We start from the raw sequence: 19,085 nt of genomic DNA, 5'->3' as shown, positions 1-19,085 counted from the left end.
GAAACAGGAGGGAATGCACAGGGCGGTGACAAAGCAAAGCGCAAAATCAGTGCGGCGTAGAGGGGGCGGCTCAGAGAAGTGACTGCTGGAGGGAGGTCGGGGGCGGGGTGCTGCTGGGAGAAGGTGGTCTCAGGGTGGGGGAACACGTGCAGCAGCGAAGGTCAGGCGGCCAAGGAAGGGAGGGGAATAGTGTGGAGAGGACATCACGAGACAGGTTGCAGCGAGGCCGCGGTGGGCGTTCGAAGTTGACCGAAGTTGGCCGCAAGAAAGTAGGCGGGGCCTTAGCCGGAAAGTGGGGCGGGTTTTGAGATTAAGGGGCGGGACCTTACCGCCAGAGGCGGGGGAAAGGGCGGGTCTATAGGCGTGGTTATGTTAGGGGCGTGGCCTGGGCGGTGGCGGCCGCGCGCGGGCGGCGGCAGAGCGGAGGCTCGCAGAACTGTGCTGTGCTCCGAGGTCAGCGGCGGCGGTGGCGACGCGCACACAAGCGGATTGTGGCTTCACTGGTGCTCGCGGCGGGCGGCGGCCGGGCACGGGCGGCGGGGCGTGCCGGGGGCCCCCGCGGGCGCGGCGCGGGCGATGAGCCGAGGCCCGGCATGGCCTCCGCACGGCCGCCGGGCCGGGCCTGTGCCTCGGCGTCCGCGCCCGCGGGGCTCCGGGCTGGGCCGTCCGCGCAGCCGTCCGCTTCCCGGGAGCCCGCGGGCGGCGCCGAAGTGGAGGAACGCTCGTTGCAGCACATGCTGCGCGCCATAGCGGAGGAACGTGGTCGCCTCAACCTGCGCCGTGAGGTCTGCGGCCTGGGTGAGTGACGGTGCCGGGAGCGCGCGTGAGTGTCCGCGCGAGTCCACCTCCGCGCGTTCCCCTAGGCTCCCTGTCCTCGGTTCGTCCCCACGGTCCTGCGCTGTCTCTCGGGACCCCAAGTCTCAATATCATTTCGGTACCACAGAACCCCGAGCTTTGTGTGTTTTTGCGTCTCTGTCTCAGGATATCTGTCCCAGCTCCTCCTTCCTCTTCGCGGTTCTGCAACTCTTCTGTCTTCTCCAGGAAGACCTGGGGGCCCCACTGCTGCTGCGGGAAGTGTGGGTGTAAGATTTCGGGAGACCTTTAGTCTAGCGCGCAAGGCAGTATTCCCCGATCGCATCCCCAGCCCACATGGAGAGCTGTGTCTCTTGCTTGTTGTAGCCTTTGTCTTTCTGCACCCAAAGGCCCTCTTGTCCAATAGCTTTATCAGGGACCTGTTGGGCCTCTGTCCCTTGATCCCACCTACTTGGCACAGGGATCAGGGCTTGCTGCAGTCTCTCTGGGTGTGATTCTAGTCTAAGGTGGCATTCAGTGGCTGGATGGGGTAGGGGTGTCATTGTTTGAAAGGGCCTGGGACTGTAGGTGTGGGTGGGGTTTTCTTGGACACGAGGTAATGCATTATTGATGCATTTGCCCATACCCATATAGAGGAGCCCCCTCCACTATAGTCTCCGGCTTGTCATTTTCTCTGAGAAAAAAAAAAAAAAGACCCCTCCCTTCTTCATGCAAGGAATGACTTCATTCCATGTTGTCAGTGTCCCCTCACCCCAACCTTCCTCCCGGTATGGGCTTGGCTTTTTTTTTTTTTTTTTTTTTCTTCAGTTTTTCATTTTGGGAGGTGACAGCTTTCTAGATTCAATCAATCAGTGCTCCAAAGTGGAAGTGCACTTTGGTAAGGCCACAGAGTATCAGGGACAGGTTAAAGCCAGCCACCTAAGGTCCCTTGGTAGGCCACGCCCTGAAGTCTTGATGAGGACAGAAGTAGATTCAATTCTCTTTTGAAGGGGGCCTGTTTAGCACTTGACCTTCTCAGACCTCAGGGTATAGCACAGCTCACCTTTAGTGGAGTTCTCTTATCAGGCAGGTACAGCCACCTGGGGGTGTCTTCTGAGGTGGGATGAATGAACACATAGATTTTAGTAGTTTCTTCAAAAAGGTGTTCAGAGAATGATTTGTAGCCAAATTAGAGTACCTTTATTAATGGACTCAGTATATGAGCACCTACTGTGTGCCCGCCTGTCATGACCAGCTGTCCCTTGGCACAGGATGTCTGAGTTGGGGAGGGTCTGGGGGACCATCTATTGCAAACCCCTCAGCCCTGTGATGTGAGCAGCTCCAGGTAGCCCCTTCACACTCCTCTCTAAACACATCTACCTCTGTTGTTGACCTGAGAGTATCATCACTCCTGTAATAGCCTCTACTCCCAGACAGCCTGGAGGGTCATTCCCTGAGAGCAGTATACCCAATACCTAGCCTTACTTGGGAACTCACTGCATGCCAGGTGCTCTGTGCATGCTCTATTAATTCAAAAGTGACACAATATCACTTTTGCCAAGCAGGAATATAATCTGGCACCCATGAGGAGTCTTGTTCAGGGGCACCCAATGGGGAAGTGTGGCACAGCTGGCTGACTGCTGGTCAGTATGATCCCAGAGCCTCCCTACATGCCGAGCCAGGCCTGCTGTGCCTGTTAGCCCTGCCACTTCTCCTAGCCTTCAGTCCTCCCTCACATGCCAGGCTCCCTCCATCCTCTCATTCTTAGATACTAATGCTTTGAGGTTCTGGATGTCTGTGTGTGCTGCTGCTTTCTCTGCATGGGAAGCTGCTCCTACTCATTTGCCACTCAGCTCCCTGCTGTTGCCTGGAACCCATCCTCCACACCGAGTCACACAGCCCTGTCCCCTCTGTCCTAGACGATTGACATGACTGTGGCTTTGTAATGAGCTGTGTGGCTGTCCCTCCAGCAATCAAGAGCTATGAGGGCACTGCCCAGTGCTCCTGTTGGTGCCTAACATGGGAACATATACAGAGCATGACCTCAGTAAACATGTCGGGAACAAATGAAGCATTTCCCTGCTGTGTGGATGGATGGCCAAGGAGAATTGAGCCTTTGCCTCTTAGAAGAGACTGTTCTTTTCACATGAGAAATCTGATGTTCAGAGAGGAAGGAACAAGCCTGGTAGGGACTTATGTCCCAGGTGGGTTAGAGTCTTGCATTGAGTTGCTGTGACAAAATACTTAACAAAAGCAATTTAGGGAAGGACTGGTTTGTTTTGGCTCAGAATTCAAGGATAGAGTTCATTATGGCAGCAGGTGCTTGAGGCTGCTGGTCATATGGTATCTGCACCAGGAAGCAGAGAGAGAGAGAGAGAGAGAGAGAGAGAGAGAGAGAGAGAGAGAGGGAGAGAGAGATTTGCTGGCACCAAGCTCATGTTTTATTTAGTCCAGGGATCCACCCCATGAGATGATGGGCCTGCCTATATTCAAGGTGGGTTTCCCCACATGGATTAACCCAATCCAGATAATCCCTCCAATCCTTGCCCAGAGGCTTGTTTTTTAAGTGGTTCTAGATTTTATCAAGTCTATGGTGGATATTATCCATCATAGGTCTGATGGTTGACCCACACACTCAGAATGTAGGAACTCTGGATTACCCTTTCAGCCTGTGGGACAGCATTGCATTTTTGTCTTGTTTTGCCATGTGTTTCAATTTTATCCTTTGGATTACGTCCTGTCATCCTCACTTTACAGCTGTGACAACCTGTTGGGTCTATTAATAAATTTATTGGTGTTGGGAATTGAACTGAGAGCCTCGTGTGCCTTGCTAAACAAATGCTTTATCACTGAGTGACACACCCAGCCCATTATAAATGAACTTAGTTATTTAAGTAAAGCTTGTTACTCAGAGCTATGCTGTTTTGTTTTCCTCCTGAGGTGGTTCTGAGGTGTCCAGAGAATCTCTGGGACAGCCATTGTCCTGTCTGAGTCAGTGTTTGTTTATAAGATGGAACCAAGTTGCTGGCATTATCTGCATAAGGATACTCACTTGGCTCTCGGGATGAAAGGCACCTTGTAGCTACAAATCTGCTTCTCTCTCTTTCTGTTCTGTGATGACCTCAGTCAAAACATTTTTGAGCACTTACTGTGAACCAGGGATTGGGGCTTGTTCTTGCTTTATTGCAGGACACCATCTCTCAGGGGAGAGAGAATACAGCTGCGTAGGTGATTGCCAGGTTAAGTAAAAAGTCTGCTGGAAGCAGCCAAGGTTGTGGCTGCCCATGCAACATTTTGGTGTTCCCATAGGAAACTACTTATGGCTCTGTAGCTGCAGAGATCTCTGGTCTCCCTGACTGGTTGGTGCCCACCCATGTGATAGAGCCATCTAAAGGCCCATTGATTCTCACACAGGTGGGGCTGCTCCTGGACCCTGGATGGCAACACAGGCAGGACCTCTTTAAAATAGGCAGTTTGCTTCACCAACCAGTGTGAGCTCTCGGGGGCTGGGACCCACATCTTGCTGCTTGCCATTGTCTCTGTCTTGGAGTATTTTTGGAGGCCTCATGTCTGGGTGTTGGGTTTCATTGTCTAATAGATGGTGTAGGGGTCCTCCCTGTCCATAGTGCTGAGTGCTTTGTGTTATTCTTTCTGTTTATCCCTGAAGTGTGTGCCTAAGCGGTAGGTCTCATGGCACTGCCTGGAACACAGGTTTGGAGGGGGTGATATTGTGCCCTCAACTCAGGGTGCACCTGAGTTCACACTCTGCCTGGAGCAGAGGCCCACCCAGACTTGTCCTCAGTATGCCAGTATGTCCTTGTGTCTGCCAGGTTGGCACATGTGCCTGCTTGGCTGAGACTGACCAAGGAAAGGGTCACAGGCACAAGAGCTAGAGTCGCTGGACTACCCACGGAAGGGGTTTGTGAATGGTATTGGCTTCTGGGCAGACCTGAGTCTAGGAGGGCTGGATGGAGGAGATGCTGGGCAATTTGGAGGGGGCTGTGAGAGTTGAGGCTGGAGCAGTGGTTTGGGTTGAGTGAGATTTTGGTACTTCTCAGGACTGGCCTCTGGGAGCTTTGTAGGTGTAGCTTTGGGCCTGGGTAGGTGTTACTGCACAGAACTCTGCCCACACTGTGCCACAGACCAGATGCTCTTGTTGCATTTGCTATAGGTTGGCTCCTGTGGAGGGAGGCTCTGCTACCACCCCATTTCACAAGGTGCGGGGAAGCTGCACTTCAGAGGGCATGGGTTCTCCTGATATCACAGAACTGGGAGGCCTGGTCAACTCCAGCTGAGGCCAGTGAGAGACAACCTGGAGAAGGTTCAAGAAAGATGGAGGAGCTGCTGCCTTCTGTGAGCTGTGTTCTCACGTGTGCCAGGCCCCTGGGATCACCTTTTGAATTAGGATGCCCCCCTGTACCCCCCAACTGAGCTGGCATTTTTTTTTAATAGGGTGTGAGTGGTAGCTGGGGATTCTGTGGGAAGTATGGCTGGAAGGGAAGAGGACTGTGACCAAGTACCACCTCTATGTCCTGACTGTAAAAAGGGAGACAGGCTCTGTGGGGACATAGGAATTACATAGAAAAGCAGAATGGCATGCATGGGCTCAGCATAAGCTGTGAAATAGCCAGCACAGGCTGAGCCAATGTCTGGGGTAAGGATGTCTCTTGGAATGTCTGCCCATAGAATTTTTTTTTTTTTTTTTAGGATCTGGAAAAAGAGTTGTTGAGAAAGGGAAAGTGGTCCCAAGAATGGGAGTGGGCTATAGTGAGCTGAGTACAAAGCCTCTAAAGAGACAGCTTCTTGATCTGAGGTTCCGGCTGTTTTGCAGCCACTGGGCAAATCTCTCTTGGAATGACAGCAACCCTTCAACCCAATGGCTGTTAGCTGGTTGTGGGCCAGCATGGTGGGAGGAAGTGTGTCTGTGCACAGTGGTAGCAACACTGCTTTCAGTTCCTGGGCCTATTTTAAGGCTGTGATTCTGACTTCTGCTAGTCCTAGGATTGGAACAACTTTGAGGCTCTGGTGAAGTGGAAACTGGTGTCCTTGGGGACACTTGAGGGCTCTAGGTAAAGAGACCATGGTCGCAGCTGCAAGGCCATCTGCAGCCAGCTTTCTTGACATCACTGGGTCCAGGTGACAATACTGTGCTGCCCTGCTCTGTGGTTTGGCTGAGTCATTTCCCACCCTCTGGCTTCCAGTCCTGACACAGATGCTCCCAGACTCCTTCACCAAGCTGGGAAGGCTCCTGAGTATCAGCCAGGAGTCCATTGAAGAGAAGCTAACTCCACATGGGACACTTGTTAAAAAGCAGCCTCCAAGTAATCAAACAGTCTAGCCAATTAAAAAGAGCTAATTTGCTGGGTGTACTGTTGGACATCTTTAATTCCACCACTCAGGAGGTAGAGATAGGTCTCTGTGAATTCCAGACCAGCCAGACTTACACAGTGATATCCTGTCTAACAAATGAATGAATAAAATAGTTAAAGACAAAGAAAAAGCAAAATTTCTGGATGTGATGGTATACAACTGTAATCCCAGAACTCTGGAGGCAGAAGGATCACTTTGACTTTGAAGCAAGTCTAGTCTACACAGCAAATTTTGGGATAACCCAGGCTATTTATGAGACCTAGTCTCAAAATGTTTAAACACCAAACATATTAAATTTAAAAACTCAACAATAGTTAAGTGGCTGTGCCATAATTTATCTAATTGGTCTTATCTTGTTAGTAACTTAGCTTCACAAATAAGTTTCTGTATTGACCTCACAGCCGGGAGGCCATTCTTTTGGTTTTTTGAGACAGGGTTTCTTTGTATAGCTTTGGAACTTTTCCTGACCAGGCTGGCCTTGAACTCACAAAGATCTTCCTGCTTCTGCCTCCCAAGGGGAGACCATTCTTAGAGTCTGACCTCCAAGAGCTGGGCAGGGGCCACCACTTGAGGTCACCTGCTCACCAAATTCACAGGAAAACATTTTAACATTGGCACAAAGCAGAAAGGAAGGCAAGCTGCAGTAGGGAGTAGTGGTGTGTGCAAAGAACCTGGGAAGAAGCCTGCACTGAGAGAGTGTGTGTGCAAGGAGCTGGGGAAGGTGTGCACTGAGTGTGTGTGTGTGTGTGCAAGGAGCTGGGGAAGGTGTGCACTGAGAGAGTGTGTGTGTGCAAGGAGCTGGGGAAGGAGTGCACTGAGAGTGTGTGTGTGCAAGGAGCTGGGGAAGGAGTGCACTGAGAGTGTGTGTGTGCAAGGAGCTGGGGAAGGAGTGCACTGAGAGTGTGTGTGTGCAAGGAGCTGGGGAAGGAGTGCACTGAGAGTGTGTGTGTGCAAGGAGCTGGGGGAAGGAGTGCACTGAGAGTGTGTGTGTGCAAGGAGCTGGGGAAGGAGGCACTGAGAGTGTGTGTGTGCAAGGAGCTGGGGAAGGAGTGCACTGAGAGTGTGTGTGTGCAAGGAGCTGGGGAAGGAGTGCACTGAGAGTGTGTGTGCAAGGAGCTGGGGAAGGTGTGCACTGAGAATGTGTGTGCAAGGAGCTGGGGAAGGTGTGCACTGAGAGTGTGTGTGTGTGCAAGGAGCTGGGGAAGGAGTGCACTGAGAGTGTGTGTGCAAGGAGCTGGGGAAGGTGTGCACTGAGAATGTGTGTGCAAGGAGCTGGGGAAGGAGTGCACTGAGAGTGTGTGTGTGTGTGCAAGGAGCTGGGGAAGGTGTGCACTGAGAGTGTGTGTGTGTGCAAGGAGCTGGGGAAGGAGTGCACTGAGAATGTGTGTGCAAGGAGCTGAGGAAGGAGCAGCGGCAGATGAGGCTCCCAGCCAGGCACCCTGTTGGTCTGTTAGTCTTCAGTTTGTCTGCTCACCTGAGAGAAAGGTGATCACAGCCCAGGCTGTCTCCCATGATACCTGCATGTCCACTTGGCCTCCTCTCACACTGCATTCCCACCAATACCCAGCAGCACTTCTTGGATATACCTCTTACACATCACTCAGGGCTGCTAAGTGGGCAGCCTTGTAAGCCATGTCTCATTCCATCCTCATAACTCCCTGCGAAATAGGAATGGATTCCACATTTTATAGAAAAACTAACAACAAAAAATGGGGCCCAGAAGCTGGGCAGTGATGGCACACACCTTTAATCCCAGCACTCGGGAGGCAGAGGCAGGCGGAGCTCTGTGGTTTGGAGGGCAGTCTGGTCTACAGAGTGAGTTCCAGGACAGCCAAGGCTGTTTAAAAAAAAAAAAAAAAAAAAAAAAAGGTGGGGCAGAACATTGAATGGTGTTCTTGTCATCTTGGGGTTGGGTGCCTTAGCTTTCTAGAGGGCAGAGCTCTTAACCTGCACCCAAACCCTGTCAGAGGGATGGAGCTTGGCATGTCCTGGCAAATGGGCTGGAACCCTGGAAGCTTCCTGCAGAGCATCTGCCAGGTCTCCTGGTGAGGTAGACACACCGGGCTTGGATCCTGAAGGTGGCTGCAGGGCTGTTTCACGATGGCTTTGAAGATGCCTCAGCAATGTTCTGACCAGATATATTTTCCTGAATTCCGGATGTCCCCACCTCTGGATCCATACCTTTGTCTTCTTCCCTGGGGCACTCTTCCTCCATCTGTGCTGAGCACTTGACATAGGCTCATGGGCTAGGAAGTACTTGTCCTAGGCTAGGACACTGGCCAATTGCTGCTCTTAATCCAGTGTTGGTCCTCACTGGCTTCATTTGAACCTCAGCCTCCACTTCCCTCCAGCCTCAGTGTACCCACTTGTTACCACACTGTCCACTGTGTCAGCTCAGCTTTGGACAGGAACACTACTGGGAACCTTGTGTGTATCTGGCACTGCTGGTGGAACCCAAGGCACTATGTGTGTTAGTTAAATGTCTCATCATTGAGCTATATTCCAGCCTGCCTAGAAATTTTCAACCCAATGTACTCACCCCACCCCACCCAAGACATGAATTTACTCCATGGGCCCTGGCATCTCCACTGTTAGCATGTTTCCTGTATCATCAGGGCAATACCCATGGTTGATGATCACTGATCTATCCAGCTGCCAGTCCTTCCCATTTCATAGATGGGTTACTTGCCACTGAGCTCAGAAACCAGAGGGCCTATGATGCCTCCCTTGCCACAGTTGCCCTCCCCCTTCCTGTCATGAGTGGTCTTAGCTCACTCCTCTCCCTTGCCATCATCACCATTCTGAGGGACAGTCAGTCTATAGCCGCCCCACCGCACAGGTCTTCTGTCCCACCCGGGTTGTATGTTAGGGAGTATCCCAGAGGCTCATGAGGTAGTTTGGTCCAAGTAGCAAAATGCTCTGGAGATCTGGGATGCAGCAGGAAGATCTCAGGATGCTGCTAGCCTAGCCTTGCCACTAGCAGGGGAGTTAGGGCAGATTCTGGAGGCCCTATGAGGACCCTGACTGGCTCACACAGGACATGACCATGAGAGCTAGCAAGAGCAGGAATGCCAGGCCCTAACCACTCCATCCTGGGGCCCTATTGAGCAGGTGAGGAGACTGAGGTGGCAGGTGGCATTTCTTTAGTTTTCATGTGGGCAAATAAGGCCCCCAGAACATAGACATGGGAGGAACCCTAGAGCTTTACAAGGCCCATTTGGCTGTAGAGTGGAGCAGGGATCTATCAACTGGATGGTGTCCACCAAATGTCCCTGGGCTATGCAGGGACATTGGGGTTTGAAGGCTTGTTTAGGCTCATAGGTTTGAGGTTGTCTAACCGGTGAAGGACTCTTAATGCAGTCCAGGATAAGAGCCGATCCCTATTAGCTCAGTCTGGGGCTCCTCGTTCCCTTTAATCCTCTTTTGGTATGGACATGTGTACATGTGAATATGCATATGTAATATATGTGCATGGGTGCCCATGTTAAGGCCAGAGGTCAGATGGAAGTGTCAGTTATTCTCTACTTTAAGTTTTTTGAGACAGGTTCTCTTACCCAACCTGGGGCTCACCTGGATTGGCTAGTCAGCAAGCTCCAGGAATCTTCCTGTCTCTGCCTCCCTGGTGCTAGGACCACAGCCGATGTCACCCTGCCCAGCTTTTATATGTGTGCTTGGGGTGAAACTCGGATCTTTATGTTTGGGCAGCAAGCATTTTCCTGACTGAGCCACCTCTCCAGCTCCAAAGCCTCGTCTCTGGCAAGGAGTGAGAGAAGCCCCCAGCCAGCGTACGTATTTATCTGAGAAAGGATTGTGGTATACATGTAGAATGGGCTGCCCTTGATCTCATTGCAATCCTCCTACCTCATCCTGCCCGGGACTAGGATTACAGGTGTGAGCCACCACACATGGCCTTGAGGCTTTCAAATACTATTTAATGCTACTACCAAATGACTAGTGTCTGCTCAAAGGGTGGCAGGAGGTAAAGGGAGAGTGTGGTCTTTGCTGGGTGGTGGCACTGCTCCTGTCTACTGGAAACCCTAGTGTTTGGGTGGGATTTGAATGTAGACGATGCTTCCCACACTTTGGGTGAAAGGAGACCCGAGGCTATGTTCTCTCAACAGATGGGATTACCCATAGACTTAGAGAAAAGCTCTAAGGGCTCTCACCTCCACACTCACCTGTCCTTAGTGCAGGGATGCTATTCCTGCAGTCGATGGCACAGAAATTCAGCGATGGGTAGATGTGGTTGAGGTAGTTTTGGGCTGGGCTTGTGTCTTCTAGATCTTTCTAAAGCATTGCTTCATAGGTAACCTTTATGAATGTGAGAGTCTCGCCTGCTTGCAGTTCCTGCCCATCAGGCCCATACCTTTTTGTTCATTTGTGTGTCACACAGGTTCTTAATGTAGCCCAGGCTCATCTCAAACTCACTATGTAGCTGAGGATGACTTTGAACTTGTGATCTACCACACTGAGTCCTGTGTGTTGCCAGAATGAACCCCAAGGTTTTGTGAATGCTAAGCAAACATTCTACCTATGGAGCTGTACCCCCTCCCGCCAGTGCATGTCGATATGTGTAGCTGTTGATTTTGTCTGGGTTGTGCAGCTCAGTTTTCTGAACCCAGCACACAGAGCTGGACTGTGATTCACCCTGCTCCCAAGAATGCGGAGCTTGCTGGAGAGGGAGAGGTCTGAGCAGGAGGGCAGAACATCATCTTTCACACCACTGGCTTCTTTCTACTGCCGTGTCCTTTTCATGCCATTGTGGGTCCTGCCCTGACACACCCAGACATCAGGCCTCATTACTGATGGAGGCAGTGGATAGTCTTCTCCATCTTAGGAATATTGCTAGAGATTTCAGCATCAAAGCAGATTAACACAAGAAAAGCATACAGATTTATGGAGAGTGTGTGTCATGTGACTAGGAGTCTCCCTCTAGGTGAAGGGCTAAAGCTGCCTATGTTTCATGCTAAGTCCGATGAAGTGGATAGTTGTGTGGTGTGGTGGCTCACACCTATAATCTTACCAGTTGAACTGAGAGGCCGAGGCACAAGGATGGCTGCAAATGTGATGGGGTTAGCATGAGCTACAGAATGAAACCCAGTCTCAAACAAGCAAAGCATGTAATACTTTTAGAGAATGGCAGCTGGATAAAATTATGAATTGATGTCAGTAAAGTGTCCTCTCAGTCTTGGGAAATACTGGAGTATAGAGTGTGGGAAGCTACCTGACGGGGGATTCCATCTATACAGCCATGGAAAATTATGTCTTTCATGCTGGGTGAGACTTTCCAGTAGTATGGTTACTTTGGGGTCACCTACACTTTGTAAGTAAGCCCAGTAAACTCATTGGTTCCCCAGGTTGGACATTGGTGGGATTGTCTTTGGGTTTGCTTGGCATCTATAAGGAAGGGATAGTTTGTTTCCTCTTCCCTGGGGAAAAGAGATTTCTTTGATTCAAAGCTGGGATGGACTGTGGCTGCATACCTTCAGGGAATGAGGGGCAACTACATCAGCCTCGGCATCTCAGAGATGGTCTGTGGGAATAGTTCCTTCCCCTCAACTCTTGGTTTCCTTGTAAGTGCATGAGGAACAACTGCCCACTGAAGTTCTGGGACATGTTTGAAGTCTCAGTCTCTCTCTCTCTCTCTCTCTCTCTCTCTCCCCTCTCTTTCTCTCTCTCTCTCCCTCTCTCTCTCTCTCTCTCTCTCTCTCTCTCTCTCTCTCTCTCTCTCTCGTGTGTGTGTGTGTGTGTGTGTGTGTGTGTATGTGTAAGTAAAACCCTGGCTGTCCTGAAACTCACTTTGTAGACCAGGCTGGCCTGGAACTCAGAGATACTCCCCCCCACACTGAAACCCTCCTGCCTCTGCCTCCTCAGTGTTGGAATTAAAGGCATGTGCCACCACTGCCGGGCTCACCTGTTATGCTCTTAAGGATTGTTAACAAAACAAAACAAAAAATCCCTCACTAGCTCTGGAAAGTTCTGTTAGCCAGCAGGGCCATTGCTTGATGCCATCAGTAGGATCATGTGTGTGCTTGGGTTTGGAAACAACAGACAGGAAGGAAGACAATTTAGAGGCACATTTCTACACTGTGTGTCATGAGATTAAGTCACTGATGTCTTACCACCCTGTGAGAGCTGGAACCCCACATTTGGAGTCTCAGAGCCTTGGTTGGGCTGCTGGGGCTGCTGACTCAGGAGATCCAGATCCTGCCAGCCAGGAAGGTGGGGCTGGGATTCCAGAGTACTCCTGCCCCATCCCCAGTTCTCCTGGGAGTCCTCTCCCAGCAGGGAACCTGGTAGGATGAATCAGCCTCAGCTGGTGCAGCTGCTCTTCCCTCTTCCCAGGTCACCCTCTTCCCAGGGCTGTGTCAGGAGCCTGTGCACCCAGGAGAATCTCTGAGTCACACTGAGCTATAGTCCTCCTGTACAGCTCCCTTTCTGCAGGGTCACCCCTGTTGGCACATGGAGCAGTGACACTTAGGGGGATTGAGGCAGTTGCTCTCCCAGTGGCAGTAAGCAGGAACCTACATTTCCTGGATTTGGAGCTGTGGCCTGTCCATTCTCACATCTGTATCGGAGGATGCCCTTTGGTGCCCTGTCCTTTGCTGGGTGACCCTGTCCTGGATTGGCAGGTGAGGAAGCCCCCAGCCCCTGGTTTTCAGAAGGTGGGTAGTCACAGAAGTGAGAGCAGAGGAGGAAACTGAAAAAGAATTAGTGATGGAGTGGGCCATCCCAGGAGGAGGAAGTTGCTCTTGTGGAGGGAGGGATGAGGGCCCTCCAAGAAGGATCACCTGGTTTGTTTTGCTCCCAAAGGGAGTGCCTAGATGACTGTGGTGTTAGGGGAAGACCGAGGGCTGGTTGGCACTAGGGGTCTGCCCAGGTCTGGAGGTGCAGAGTCCTGTTTTGAGGTTCATTATCTGAGTACGTGGAAAAGGGGTAACGCACTTAGGCCTGCAGGGCCTGCAGCCAGCTGGTGCCAGCCCCAGAGTACACAAGATGCAGCTACATGGATGGGGCTAGGGTGCCTGGATCCTGCCTGGAGTCTGGCACAGAGAGTAGTGTAAAGAAATAAATGAATAGTGAGGCCCAAGTTTCTAGCCTGGGTGCTGACCTCTGCAGGGTGTGGCTGGAGAGGGTAGGCTCTTGGGAGTCTGAGGTTCTGTGACTCACCTCCTGCCTTATAGTGCATGTATGGAGGCCAGAGGAGGGGACTGGTGACTGGTCAGTGAAAAATAACCTCCAATCTAGGGAGGTGGAGGTGCTGGCTGGAGTTTATCTCAGGAGGGTCACAGCTCCCAGTGGGTCAGGGCACCCTGTTAAGTGTTATGGAACTAGTTTTCTGTGTCGAGGTGAATGCCACCATAGTGGTAAACCAAGAGGTAGGGGTTTGCACCTGGAGACCTCTTGATTGATGAGATGTGGCAAGGAACGTCACAGTGGTCTGGAGACAGGCTGTGGGTGTTGATGTGGCAGGTGCTGTGCTGTGCTGGTCACGTGGGTGATTCTGTGGCATTGCTGCTGCAGAGGGAGCATAAGGGGCAGCTTTGTGGGAACTGGAATTCTGCAGGCTGCCCCAGAGAAAGCTCACACACTCCCTGGCAAGAGGGGAGGCTGCAGAATGCCAGCATCTACTGTGATCTTGCTAGACAGCTTGGATGTTAGCATCTGGTTTTCTGAATGTGAAGTGGGCTCTGAGGATTTTCATTGTGTTCTTGCGATGGTGTGTGTGTGTAAATTTGCTTTAGTACCTCTGAGTATAAGCCATATGTCCATGTGTTTGACTTGGAATTTGCTGGCTGTCTACAGTGACCTTTGTCTAGCAAGGTGTAAGGATCCTCGCAGAGAGGGAGTGAGAAATCACTGTGGCAAGGCTGGAAAGGGCTGAAGGTGTGGTCTTGCAGGCAGATGCATGTGGGCAGTGGTCTGACCCTGCCACAAAGTAGCAGTGGCATGCCTGACTGGTGACTCAGGCTTTCTGCCTCAGTTTCCCCCATCATGTGAATGAAGATCAGATCAGAGTGGCCACTGAAAAGGGATCCAGCCCCAGGTTACAGAGAGCACCTAGCGTGTCTAGAAAGGTGCAGCCAGTCAGAGGCAGCCAGGAGTGGGGCTGAATGTGCAGACAGACCCCAGGAGCTGAGCACAGAGCTGCTGCCTACTGCTGAGGGAGGTGTGGCCTCTGCAGAGGTATTTGGTCAGGGAACTGGGTCAAGGTTAGCTACTGCATTTGGGGAACACAAGGCAGGTTTGTGGGTGCTGTCAGTAGAGTGTAGCCTTGTGGTGAGGGAACTTGAACCTCTGAAGAAGATACCAGACCAGCTGCTTAGCCTGATTTAAGTGTCCACATTCCCCACCCCCACCCCCACTTCCCTTGGGATTGCTCACATGGGACCTGAATGACCAGTTCTTCATCCAGGGCCCCATCAGGGCAGCCTGACCTCCTAGGACAGTCTCTTTGTGCTTTGTGTCCCAGGAGTGAGGGCCCTCAGCACCCAGGCACAAGATGACAAAAGGCCTATTGAGGCCACAGAAGCCTATTCATCCTGCCCAGAGGACCGAGGGCCACCCTTGGACTCTTGTCAAAGAAAGTTGACCCCCTGGCCTCTGCTGTTGGGAGGTATCCAGAAGCCAGCAAAATCTACGTCTGACCAGGTGTGCTCTCGGGAAGACCTTGTCCATGTAGCTGTGGTGTGGCTGGATTCTGACCAAGAGCCAGCATGCACATGCCACAGCAGAGAGATACCATCCCAATGTCCTCACCCCTTGCCAGATTGTTCAGAGGTTTGCCCTTGGAGGGTAAGTACCCACTGACAGCCAGAGTGCCCCTGAGGTTGGCCCCTCCAGCTCCAGTTCCTTGATAGACTGGGCTGCTGGGCTTTTCCTGTCCTCCCTCTGCCCAGGCTTTTCTGTGATGGCCTTGAATGCTGCTCCCCAATCACCTCTACTCCCTCTTTGCCTTCTTAGCTTTGAGTTTCCATGGAGCCCCCAGCTGAACTCCCCTCACTGGAGAGCTGCCCACAGCCAGGCCAGGGTACATGCCCTGCCTTCCAGCCCTTGCTCCTTGCCAGGCTCTGAGCGCCATCTGCCAACAGCCTGGGTAGTGGGCACTTGGGATGCTGCATGGGTACTGGGTTCATAGTCTAGCTGGGACCAACTGTGTTCCTGGGTAGCCTGTCTCTGCTGCAGTGTCCCTGCCTGTTTAAAAGCAACAAAACAAAAAAAAAACAAAAAAAAAAAAAAATTGCTGATGGAATTGTGAGATGTGGGGCTTATGGTCCAGGTAGCCTTAATGTGTTTGTAAACCTGGGACACAGATCCCATTACAGGTGGTTGTGAGCCACCATGTGGTTGCTTGGAATTGAACTCAGGAACTCTAGAGGACCAGTCAGCATTCTTAGCCACTGAGCTATCTCACCAGCCCAGAAAACTAGGAAGCAGGAAGGTATTATAGCTCTACCAGGCACACTGGACATTTGGACACTTTCTTTCAGTCTTTTTGGACATTAAAGGCAAAACAAAACAAAAACATAGTCTCACTTTTCTGACTGATCTGTCTCAGTATCCTGGGTCTTGTATTTCAAATTGACCAGAGTGGCCTTGAACTCATAGAGTTCCACCTGCCTCTGCCTCCTAAGTGCTGGAATTAAAGGTGTATGCTGCTGCCACGGCCACCGTCTCTTTCTCCACCATCACCACCACAGGGCTAAAATTGATTTTTAAAAATCTTTTATGTGTCTAGTTGTTTTTGCCTCCCTAATATATGTGCACCACATGCATGTCTGGTGCTTGTGGAGGTTAGAAAAGGGTGTTGGATCCTCTGAAACTGGAGTTACAGATGGTCTGGGAGCCCCATGTGGGTGCTGGGAACCAAACCCGAGTCTTTTGCAAGAGCAGCCATTGCTCTTCTTAACTGATGGGCTTCGGGTTTGGGTTGAAAGTGGGAGAGTCTGGAATGTGTTAGGATTCTATATCCCAGTAACAAAAACACATGCTGTCCTACTTACATTTTGTTGCTGACCAGAAGAAGTGCAGAGAAGGAAGGGAGGGAGTGTATTTTAGCTTATAGGGGCCTTTAATGGTCCATTACTGAGAAGAATTAGGGCAGAAACCATGGTGGAACACTGCTTTGCTGCTCACTCCCAAGAACCAGATGCCCAGGGAATGGTGCTGCTTACAGTGGGCTGGCCCTCTTGTGTAATTAGCTTTCAAGACAGTCCCCACAGGCATGCCCATAGGCTTATCTGATCTGAGGAATCCCTGAGACTCCTTTCTCAGTGATTCTAGACTGTTCACCTGACTTTCCACCTGTTGAAAGTTACGACTAACTAGAATACACACCAAAGAAGCTCAGACAAGGGTAATGTCCCAGCTGTCTGTCTATGGGAGGATAGTCAGACCCCACTAAGGGCTCCCAGGGCAGCAACCTCTCTGAAGCTTCCCTCTGCACTGTTGCTGGCATTTGCTTGTGTGGGATTGGGCATCCAGCAGCTGCAGTTTTATGTTTACAGCACTGCAGGGCAGTGAATGGTTTGGGCTGCTGTGATGTGAGAGTTGAGTTGTTTAAAAGGTATTTTACTGGCTGGAGAGATGGCTCAGCCATTAAAGGCTAGGCTCAAAACTGAAAATATATATACAAAGTGTTTTACATTTATGTGTTGTGTGGATATGTGTGCCATATGTGTCACATCACATGTGTGGAGATCAGAGGACAACTTGTGGGAGTTAGTTCTCCCTTTCTACCAAGTGTGCTTTATAATGGACTCAGGACCTTCACTCACTGAGTCATTTAAATGACCCTGTTTTTTTTTTTAAGACAGTGTTTCACTCTACACTCTTAAACTTACCATGTTATCCAGGCTAGCCTCAGACTAGTAGTCATTCTCTTCCCTCAGCCTCCCAAGTGCTGGGATTGCAGATCTATAACACCATGCCTATCTGGAATTTAGTTTTATAGTTTGTTGTGGGATCTAGTTGGAATCCCATGTGACTCTTCTGAATATTTCTAGCTGCATTGATTTTTTGAAAATGTGTGTGTGTTCATGTATGTACATATTGTGTACACATGTGTTCAGGCATGTGTGTACATGTTCCTGTGGAAGTGTGCATGTGTGTGTACCTGGGTGTATATTAATGTGGGGACCAGAGATTGATATAATGGATTTTCCTAATTTGTTCTCCACCTTACTCACTTTAAGAGATTTGTTTTTATTATTTTTATTATGTGTATGTTTGTGTCTTGTGTGGGTATGTACATGTGAGTGAAGATGCTGGAGGCCAGAAGAGAACACTGGATCTCCTGGCTCCAACTGGCAGTTTTGAGCTGTCATATGGGTGCTGGATACTGAACCTGAGTCATCCAAAAGCTGCAAGTGCTCTGAACAGTTGGGCCTTCCCAGACACAAGAACCGCAATATATATCTATGTGTGTGTGTGTGTGTGTGTGTGTGTGTGTGTGTGTGTGTGTGTGTGTTACTTATTTATATATTTGTTTTTTATACATTGGTGTTTTGCTGGCATGTATGTCTGTGAGTGTGTCAAATCTCGGAGTTACAGTTGTTGGCTGCCATGTGGGTGCTGGGAATTCAACCCAGGTCCTCTGGAAGAGCAGTCAGTGCTCTTAACCACTGAGCAATCTTTCCAGCCCATGACCCTACTTTTTAGAATCGGGAATGGGAGTTGAACTTGGTTGATTGGTCTCCCAGAATTGAACTTGATTGGTCTCCCAGCAGCTATGATCATGTCCTAGTTCTCTCTTGAACTATAAATAGATGTGAATACATTGGTAAGCCTAATATTAGATTATTCTTGCACTGCTAATTAGCCAGTAACATGTTCTTAGTGGATTTCTGAATCCTGTCTAGTACTGCAGTTAAGATTTGTTGTTGCTGTTTTGAGTCAGGGTTTTATGTAGTGTTGGCTGGTCCTGAATTCATCATGAAGCCAAGATGACCTTGAACTTCCGATCCTCCTGCCCACGTGCTGGAATTATGGTTACTAGCTGCCACACCTGGTCTGCATGTACAATTTTCATGTTGATCCCTGTGTGGTTTTATTGAATGCGTGTGCCTGGTTGTGTTGTTTTGGAGTCAGTTGTCTACTTCATAAAAAGAATGTGCAAGTTTTGTGGGCTCTAGTAATGTGTGAGAAGCTGGAATTAATTACCTACAAGCTGATAGCATTGCCCTCCTGGGGGTGTGCCAAGTTGATAATACAGCAACATAGCAGTCCTTAACCTAACAGGTTTACTAGGTGGCTGTTCAATACCTTGATCATCTCGTGCTGTCTTCTCTATGCAATTGCAGGAGCAGACATTCTTAATCTTGCTGATGGGGAAACTGAGAGGTTGGGTCACTTACCCAAACAGACAGGCTGTAGGCAGCAGTGTAGACCAAATGGATTTTAACTGGTTCCACAGAGGCTTTTCCATCTCCACACTAAGATGCATAACAAGCCTCATAAGATAGCATGTTCCCTTCCTTTTCAGTAAGTGTTTGGAAAACTATCTCTGAGAGATAGTTGAAGTCTGTAGAACCGTTCCTCTGCAGGGAAGTGGACCCACTGACCCTGGCACATGAAGCATCCTATCCATATGTTTCAGTATGTTTCTTTGGAGCTCAGTAGCTGCTGTGGTCACTCACACACTAGCAGGGAGGGCAGAGCTGCTCTTGGGGGCTCAAAGGGTGAGGGGGAACCAGCTGTTCACCAGATGACCTCTGGAACTCCCTAGGTTCTGGATTTATTAGCTAGAAGGCTGTCCATGTGTCCATTTGGGATGTTTGAAAAAGTAAATTATTTTGAGGGGTTGGCTTTGAGTCTCAGTTCTCCAGTCTGCCATCTAGCCACTAGTTTCTAAGGCTTCGTGTTAAAAAAAAAAAAAAAAGAAAGAAAAGAAAAAAGAGGTTTAGGGCTGAGAGTGTGGCTCA

At 50.3% G+C, this 19,085-nt stretch overlaps 1 protein-coding gene across 1 annotated transcript in view; it reads left to right on the top strand.

The window, feature by feature from the left end:
• The first annotated feature begins 461 nt into the window (after positions 1-461).
• Kiaa0930 (KIAA0930 ortholog) overlaps positions 462-19,085 on the top strand; it is a 41,807-nt gene continuing 23,183 nt past the window's right edge. Inside the window, exon 1 of the mRNA XM_051189536.1 lies at positions 462-798. Within this exon, the coding sequence (XP_051045493.1) occupies positions 594-798 (205 nt within the window). The 5' untranslated portion in view covers positions 462-593. The remainder of the gene's footprint in view (positions 799-19,085) is intronic.

This window comes from Phodopus roborovskii, unplaced genomic scaffold, assembly GCF_943737965.1.
Source record: "Phodopus roborovskii unplaced genomic scaffold, PHOROB, whole genome shotgun sequence".
Taxonomy (NCBI): domain Eukaryota; kingdom Metazoa; phylum Chordata; class Mammalia; order Rodentia; family Cricetidae; genus Phodopus; species Phodopus roborovskii.
This window is presented reverse-complemented; position numbering and strand designations above follow the sequence as displayed.